The following is a 9,437-nucleotide window of genomic DNA, read 5'->3' as shown; positions in this document are numbered from 1 at the left end:
CGTCACCTTTCCGACAGTCAACCTCACCGGCATTCCATAATGTGCACTAGCATTTGTTGCAACCGAACCTGGTCGACCCACACTGGTGCCTGGATTTGCCAGTGGAAACGAGGACAATTCAGCCTGGGTCTTGCCCCATCCTGCCATTGTATGCCAGGGTAGTTTTCCATGGCTTTTTCTGGCTGTTCCATATCATTTTTCTGCTTTACCCTGCTGGTCCTGTGCCCTGCCAGAAGATAGCCCATGCTGCTCTCCATCAGAACCTCGTCCCGAATGCCAGTTTCACGCTTACCCGTGGTCATGAGCCAACCCTACTCCATCAACCTCCTGTCCATAGCAAACTGTGGCTTTTCCTGACTGCCTTCAAACCAATCTTTCTTGCAGTTGATTTCCAGCCCAGACATGTTTGTCCATACCACGTATCTCACACATTGCTCAGTGCGTTTGAGACCCCTGCATAGTCCATCCCACATCTGCCCTGGTCCTCCAGAACACCAGGATCGGTCCGCCCAGTTCGGTGCATTCAATCCCAAACACTCTGCCAAGGGAGACTAACCACTGTTTCCAGTTCAGAACGCAGCCCCGCCAGCCACGCGCCGCTTGGTGGAACCTCAGCCCACTAGTTGTCCCTTTGCTCCCCAACCGGTCTTTTCCCACCATAGATCACATGCCTGCCAATGAATGCTCTGATCAGCTTGGCACAGCCCCTCCCCTGTCCCGAACTCTGCCTAGACACAGTGGCTTAGCGTCCCATCTCCCACAGACCACAGTAAACAAGAGCCTAGCTCGCATGGACCTCTGCTCCCTCCTTGTTTCTAGTTTTACTTGTGGCTAAGTTTGCTCAGTCGTGCCTAATCTACTCTTTCCATTACCAGTTGACACTTTGGCCAGCCGTTGGAGCTACAGGCAGGACAAGCCCAACCATAGCTTCTGCATACCTGGGTCTTGGTGCTCAGCATTATTAGTGATTACAAGTTTTGCTAAGGAAAGTTTAATGCCAGTTCAGTCAAGCAAACACAATGTTCAACCTGAGCTAATTAAGCAGCAACCAAGAACCAAATCCCCAACTCCCGGCCGGGCGGCCAGCAGCGGAGCCTGGCACCATGGCGCACTGGCCGCCCGAGAACGCTCACCATGTGCCCATGGCGGACCGTCCGGGATCCAGGCATGAGACGCCCCGTCCTGAACCACGCATGCTCCAGCCGTGCTTGGAGGTTTAAAAACCCTAGGCCCGAGGTCGCGCCCCTGCCCAAATCCCATTCACACGCCCCATGAAGCGCGGTGGGCCCCCCGGACCGCCCATCCCGGAGGCCTCCCCCACCCGGTCTACTCTACCCCGAAGAAGCGCCCCCAAACCCAGCAGCCCGAAACGCTCACCATGTGCCCATGCGGGTCCGTTCCGGATCCAGGCATGAAGAGCCCCCTCCGGAACCCACCACTCCAGCCGGTGCTGGAGGTTTAAATAACCCACCCAGGTCGCGGCCCCTCCCAAATCCCCATTCAACCGCCTCCATGAAGGCGCGGTGGCCCCGACCTCCCATCCATAGCCTCCCCCCCTCGTCTACTCAACCCCGAAGAAGCGCCCCCAACCCAGCAGCCCGGGAGAACGCTCACCATGTGCCCATGGGGGCCGTCCGGATCCAGCATGAGACGCCCCGTCCTGAGACCCACCAGCTTTCCAGCCGGGTGCAGGAGGTTTAATAACCCAGCCCAAGGTCGCCCCCTCCCAAATCCCATTCACCGCCCCAAGAAACGGCGGTGGGCCCCACCACCCAGGGCCTCGAGCCCCCCCCCCTCGTCCTAACCACCCCGATGGAAGCGCCCCCGAAACCCAGCAGCCCGGGGAGAATACGTCTCACCATGTCCCATTGGGCCGACCGGGATCCAGGCGATGATACGCCCCGTCCTGAGACCCACCACTTGCATCCGGGAGCGGAGGTTTAAATAACCCAGGCCCCAAGTCGCGCCCCACCCAAATCCATTCACCGCCCCCAATGACGGCGCGGGTGTGCCCCACCTGACCAGTCCCGAGGCCTCCCCCCCTCGGTCTACTCACATCACCCCGAAGGAAGCGGCCCCCGAAACCCCCAGGCCCGGGAGAACGGCTCACCATGTCCCATGGCGGCCGTTCCGAGATCCAGGCATAACCCCCGTCCTGCGACCCAACACTGCCAGCCGGGTGACAGGGAGTTTAAATAACCCAAGGCCCAAGTCCGCGCCCCCTCCCAATCCCATCACCGCCCCATGAAGTCGGCGTGGCCCCGTCCTGCCATTCCCGAGCCTCCCCCCCCTCGTCTACTCACCGAGAACCCGAAGGAAGCGAACCCCTCGAAACCCCAGCACCCGGGAGAAACCTCACCATTGCCCTGGCGCCGCCGGGAATCCAGCATGAGACCCCCGTCCTGAGACCCCACCACTGCCAGCCGTGCTGGAGGTTTAAATAACCCAGCCCAAGTCGCGCGCCCTTCCCAAATCCATTCGACCGCCCCAATGAAGGCGCGTTGTGCCCCACCCTGCCTAACCCGAGGGCCTCCCCCCACCACGGTCTATCACCCCGAAGGAAGCGGCCCCCGAAACCCACAGCCCCCGGGGAGAACGCTACAACCATGTGCCCATGGGGGGCCGTCCGGGATCCAGGCCTGAACGCCCCTCCTGAGACCCACCACTGCCACCGGGTGCTGGTTTAAATAACCCAGCCCTAGGTCTCCCCCTCCCAAATGCCCATTCACCGCCCCATGAAGCGGCGGGTGGGCCCCCCGGCCTGCCCAGTCCCGAGGCCTCCCCCCCCGGTCTACCTCACCCCAAGAAGCGCCCCCGAAACCCACCAGGCCCGGGGAGAACGGCACACCATGTCCCATGCGGCCGCCGAGATCCAGGCATGAACGCCCTCGTCCGAGACCCACCTTTTTTTTTTCCCACCATGAACTTTTAAAAACAGTCATAACAGCATATGTTAGGGAAAACGTCTAAAATTTCTAATGTTAAATTAGAAATTTGAGTGTAAATGATAGATTTGTTATTTTTAAAGTATTTGGATAAAATAAATTCCCACCAAGGATTGATGAATTACTATAAAATGGTAATCATGAAGTATTCTAATCATGTAAAATCCTGACTGGTCCTAATGTTGCTTGTGAGATTATTTGGGGAGTGGCTTTGAATTAATAGGTTATAAATGACAGCAAATCAAATAGCAATTTCTGTCTATAAATGTGTTCCATGTAGAAATGTTATATGCAGCAAACATTTTTTATGATATGGAACATTTAATGTGTCCCCCTCAACTAGCAGATCTTCAAAATACTCTGTTAAATTCTCTCATCATTTTTGTTTTCAGACAATGAATTATTTTTTTCTGGCTACCAGGTGATATGCAAACAGTGCTGCTCTGAACTGCAAATAAAATAATTTAAAAAGCAAATGAATCAGATTCCAGTGTGGTCTCATTAAATAATAGTACCCTGAATCTTTGATTATGTGAATGATTTATTGTATGTCAGAATCACTGGGTTATATAGTGAGTGTGTAGTTGTTTTCTTTCTTGATCAGATAATTAGGCTAAACTTTCTCAAATCAAGTTTTCCTGGAAGATTAAATGAACCAATTTTTCTTTTCTGCTTTTGTAGATTTCTTGATAACCGGCTGTTTGCTACCTGCTCTGATGACACTACAATAGCACTATGGGATCTGAGAAAATTGAACACCAAAGTATGCACTTTACATGGTCATACTAGCTGGGTGAAGAACATCGAATATGATACTAATACAAGACTCTTAGTAACATCAGGATTTGATGGAAATGTCATTATTTGGGACACTAACAGGTTTGTGAATAGGAGACTATGTTAGGATTATAGATAACTATGCTAGGATTACAAATAAAATCTTTTTTTTTTTTTTAATTCAGATAACAAATACAGGATTCTATCCTAGCCTTGAGAAATAAGGCTTTAGGAAATTAAAAAATGATTACTGTTTTGTTGTTACTTGCAGTTAATCTTATAATTGAAAAATGTACGGCAAGGAGACCAAGTAATATAGCTACTAATCAAAACTGACTTATAAAATGAATTTCCTGAATTTAGGAAAAATATTTTTGTTATTTCCTTTGTAAAACTAAAATTTCTCTTTGTTTCTTCAATTCTAAAGCTAGGAATTTTGTCATTTTTGCACTTTTCATGTCTTGTAAAAAATACTTTTCATCTGGATTGGAACCAGTCCCAAAGGGGTGTTTGGAAATAATACGTAGGGAAAGATAAGTTGTCTCTGTAGGGGAGGAGAGAGCATCTCCTGGCTTTCAGTGGGCAAGGACCAGAGTTTCTAAACACCTTTCAGCATGCAGGACTGGTGGGCACAGTGGGCCAGTGGACCATTCTCTAGTTATGCCTCAGCTGAGAAGTATTTCAAGATGGTTCTTTAAGAGGAAACTGATTAAATTAGTTTGAGGCATGATTGGGGTGTGCCTATTGCTAGTTTTGGTGATATGATAGTAACGCATCAGGATTACTCTTGACATTTTCCTTCCAGTAGCCATATGTGAAAAGTAGATGTTCCTTCAAAGTTCTAAATACATGAATGTTGTTTGAGTAGAAAACAGAGTTATTGGTTAGGTCAGTCTTCAGCAGAAAATGAGGATATTTATATATTTGAAAGGTAGAATGACAGAGAGAAAGAGAGAGTCTTCCATCCATGATTCACTCCTTAAATGCCTGCAAAAAATAGGCCCAGTCAAAGCCAGGAGTCAAGGAAACTAATCTGGGTCTTTCGTGTGGCTGGCAGGAACCAAGTACATGGACCATGATCCACTGCTTCCCAGGCACGCAGGAATTTAACTGGAAGCACAGAGTAGGCAGGACTTTGGAAAGGTAATACTGATGTAGTATGTGGCATTTCAAGATGAACATGCCCATGAAAATTTAGAAACAGGGCTGGTATGGTGGCATAACAGACTAATCCTCAGCCTGTAGCACTGGCATTCTTTTTTTTTTTAAGGTTATTTATTTTTATTGGAAAGTCAGATATACAGAGGGGAGAGAGATACAGAGGGGAGAGAGAGCCAGAGAGAAGATCTTCCATCCATTGATTCACTCCCCAAGTGGCCACAATGGCTGGAGCTGAGCATATCCAAAGTCAGGAGCTAGAGCTTCCAAGTCTCCCACGCAGGTGCAGGGTCCCAAAGCTTTGGGCTGTCCTCGACTGCTTTCCAGGCCTCAAGCAGGGAGCTGGATGGGAAGCAGGAACACCGGGATCAAAACCGGTGCCCACATGGGTTCCCTGCACATGCAAGGCGAGGACTTTAGCTCCTAGACTACCTTACTAGGAGCACTACCATTCCATAGGGTCATCAGCTTGAGTCCTGGCTGCTCAACTTCTGATCTAGTTCTCTGCTTACAGCCTGGGAAAGCAGAAGACGATGGCCTTGGTTCTTGAGCAACCACACTCTCATGGGAAATCCAGAAATAAAGCCCCCTGGTTGCTGGCTTTGAATCGGTTCAGCTCCAACCATTATGGCTAGTAAAAACAAAGAAAAGCAGTTATAGATCCATTAACAGCGGACAAAATAGAATTTGAGGTAAAAGGAATTATTGATAAAAAGATATTGAAAAACACGTAAGAGTATGAAGCAATTTTTAATCTTCTGTGTATCTTAAAACTGTAGCCTTAAACCATGTAAAGCAAAATAGGGAAAGGAGTGTAAGAACAAAATGAGAAATCTTCATTTTTCAAAATATTGACATCACTTTCTTTTACTAACAGATTAGATAAAAAGATTAAACTATTAAGACTTAAATATTAAGAATCTTGCTTGGGCCCGGCAGCATAGCCTAGCAGCCAAAGTCCTCACCTTGAATGCACCGGGATCCCATATGGGTGCCAATTCTAATCCTGGCAGCTCCACTTCCCATCCAGCTCCCTGCTTGTGACCTGGGAAAGCAGTCGAGGAAAGCCCAAGACCTTGGGTTCCTGCACCTGTGTGAAAGACCTGGAGGAAGTTCCTGGCTCTTGGCTCCGGATCGGCACAGCACCAGCCGTAGCAGTTACTTGGGGAGTGAATCATCGGATGGAAGATCTTCCCCTCTGTCTCTCCTCTCTGTATATTGACTTTGTAATAAAAAACAAATCTTTAAAAAAAAAAATCTTGCTGCCAACAAATAGTTGGCACAACAAATACATCCACTGAAGTAGAAACAGCAAGTATGCAAACCAGCTGTGCTAGGCTACAAGTAGGTCTCTGCTGGTATCAACAAACTAACCCTAGAAGGCATCTCCCTGAACTCGGTGTAATTTAGTAATACAGGTAATTAGAAATTCCCATGTTTGAACTCTTGGAACTCACTTCCCAAGTTAAAGATCAAAGAACTCACAGTGAAATCAGAAAATAGACTGAAAATGTATGAATTTCTTTAAAAAATCTAGAACAAAAAACCTAAATTAAACCTGGCATATGCAGATTTATAGAAGTGATAAAGATGAAAACACATTAGAGAATTTAAAATACAAGGAATTAATATCTAGCCATTTTGTACCAGTTCAGCTGAAATTGTTTAACGTTGAACTTGCGTGCATATTGGCAAATAGAAGTACTCGATTACCGGGATCCCTCTTCTTGGGGATACTTACTTCAAAATCTTCGCATGATCCGATAGCTAGGTCTCCCTTTCGGCAGGAACACTCCAAAATCTGATTGGCCAGCGGTCATGCAGTGCTGCTTATTTAAGTATTCTGGACATCACTTCTTCCATGGTCGTTAAAGAAATGTGAAAAAATTAAAGTCTGTTTGTTAATAATACCAATTTCACCTGTGACTTCTACCAAGTATTGCAAGTAAAAGGACATTTAGTGATATTAAACTGGTAAATGAATGTATCCATATGATTGATATAGTTGAAAAATAAAATTCAGCTTTCAGTCATAAGTAGAAAGAAAAAAAGAGGGCATCATTACCAATCTTGTAGAAACTGATTAAGCAATAGAATCAACAAAATTATGGTGACAAATTAGACAACTTGGATAAACAACTACTTAGAAAGTCTCAAATTACTGAAACTGACTCAAGTAGATCATAGACCTGTAGGCCTATACCAAATAAAGAGATTGAATTAGTACACTGATAAATCTTCCCACCATGGAAATCTCAGGCACAAACATGTTCACTGATGAATTCTAGCAAGTGTTCACATGGTAACAATCTTTTTTTTTTTTAAAGATTCATTTTTATTATTTTTTTATTGGAAAGGCAGATATACAGAGAGGAGAGACAGAGAGGAAGATCTTCCGTCCGATGATTCACTCCCCAAGTGAGCACAACGGCCGATGCTATGCCTAGCCGAAGCCAGGAGCCTCTTCTGGGTCTCCCACGCGGGTGCAGGGTCCCAAAGCCTTGGGCCGTCCTCAACTGCTTTCCCGGGCCACAGGCAGGGAGCTGGAAGAGAAACGGAGCTGCCAGGATTAGAACCGGTGCCCATATGGGATCCCGGGTGTGCAAGGTGAGGACCTTAACCACTGCGCCACTGCGCCGGGCCCCCACATGGTAACAATCTTTTACAAACTCCTCTGGAGAACACAATACTTTCAAGTTGTGTGTCTAGTATCATCCTAATACCAAAAGCAAACAGACATGAAATTGGAGAACCATACATCAGTATAGCTAAAAATAAATAAGCAAATAAATAAAAATGTAAGGATTTTCAAATTTTTTTATTAGAAAGGCAGATTTATAGAGAGAAGGAGAGACAAAGAAAAAGCTCTTCCATTTGCTGGTTCACTCCCTAGAGGCTGCAAAGGCTAGACTTGAGCTGATTTGAAGCTAGGAGCTTCTTCCTGGTTTTCCACGTGAGTGCAGGGTCCCAAGGCTTTGAGCCATTCTCTACTGCTTTCCAGGCCACAACAGGGAGCAGGATGGAGCAGCCAGGATACTATATCATCTCAATAAAGTCAGATGTTTAACAACCCAGCACTGATTTCTGATAAAATTATGAACCAAATGGAATTTTCTCTACTTGATACAGGATTTCTATAAAGGACCTATGGCGAAAATCAGTTTTTATGGATGTATTGCTCTTGAGGTGGTGAATAAGGAGGTTTTTTTTTAAGATTTATTTTTATTGGAAAGTCAGATATATGAAGAGGTGGAGAGACGGAGAAAGATCTTGCATTCGATGATTCACTGCCCAAGTGGCTGCAACAGCCGGAGCTGTGCCAGTCTGAAGCCCTTCTTCTGGGTCTCCTAAATGGGTGCAAAGTCTGAAGGCCTTGGGCTTTCCCTGACTGAATTCCCAAGCCACAGGCAGAGAGCTGGATGGGAAGCAGGGCTGCCAGGACTAGAACTGGCATCCATATGGGATCCCAGTGCATCCAAGGCAAGGACTTTGGTTATTAAGCACCAGGCCCAAGGCACTTTCTTCATTGAAAGAAATTTGGACTCGTTTTCACCTGATTCCATGACACTGAGCACTCATTTCTGTTGCACTGGAGGTGTAAAAACTAAAGAAGAAATAAATGTATCTAGATTGGAAAGGAAGAAATAAAACAGCCTTCATATGTAGACAGTATATCTCTATATAGAAAATCGACAGTATCTCTCTATATATACATATATATATTAAGGGCCTGGCGTGATAGCATAGCAGTTAAGGTCCTCACCTTGCACGCACCGAGATCCCATATGGGTACTAGTTCTAATCCCGGCACCTCCGCTTCCCACCCAGCTCCCTGCCTGTGACCTGGAAATGCAGTTAGGGACGCCCCAAAGCTTTGGGACCTTGTACCATGTGGGAGACAAGGAGGAAGCTCCTGGCTCCTGGCTTTGGATTGGCTCAGCTCCAGCCATTGCAGCTGATAGGGGAGTGAACCATCATCTTTCCTCTCTGTATATCCGCCTTTCCAATAAAAATAAATCTTTTTTTTAAAAAAAGGCCATTAGAGCAAATAAGTTTGGCTGGCTCACTAAATGCAAAATGCAAAATTAATATACCAGAAACTTGTGTTTCTAGTTATAACCAGTAATCCAAAATGAATAAAAAAAGAAATTTCATTCACATTAAAATCAAAAAATAAAACTTCTGAAGTATGAACTCTATACTGAAAATATGCAATATTAGTAAAAAAAGTAAAATATGTAGGTAGATTGATTTGATAGATCACTCAATATTATTAATAACAGCTATTGGCATGAATGTGAAGAAACTGGAACTTTCTTTGCTGTAACCCACCCTGCTGGTGGTTAGAATCATTCAAAAAATCGTTGGACAGGGCCTGGTACAATGGCTGAGTGCTTCACTTTCCAAGTGCCAGGACCCCATGTGGGCATAAAGCATGTCCTGGCTGCTCCACTTCGCATCTAGCTCCCTGCCTGTGGCCTGGGAAAATGGTGGAGAATGACCCAAAGCCTTGGACCCCGCACCCATGTGGGAGACCCGGAAGAGGCTCTTGGCTGT

At 46.3% G+C, this 9,437-nt stretch overlaps 1 protein-coding gene across 1 annotated transcript in view; it reads left to right on the top strand.

Moving 5' to 3' along the window:
* DCAF10 (DDB1 and CUL4 associated factor 10) overlaps positions 1-9,437 on the top strand; it is a 55,160-nt gene that overhangs the window by 28,490 nt on the left and 17,233 nt on the right. Inside the window, exon 3 of the mRNA XM_041004349.1 lies at positions 3,627-3,824. Coding sequence (XP_040860283.1) covers positions 3,627-3,824 — 198 coding nt within the window. The remainder of the gene's footprint in view (positions 1-3,626; positions 3,825-9,437) is intronic.

The sequence above is a fragment of the Ochotona curzoniae genome, unplaced genomic scaffold (genome assembly GCF_017591425.1).
Source record: "Ochotona curzoniae isolate NIBS_2020 unplaced genomic scaffold, NIBS_Ocur_1.0 scaffold_3208, whole genome shotgun sequence".
NCBI classification, from domain to species: Eukaryota; Metazoa; Chordata; class Mammalia; order Lagomorpha; family Ochotonidae; genus Ochotona; species Ochotona curzoniae.
This window is presented reverse-complemented; position numbering and strand designations above follow the sequence as displayed.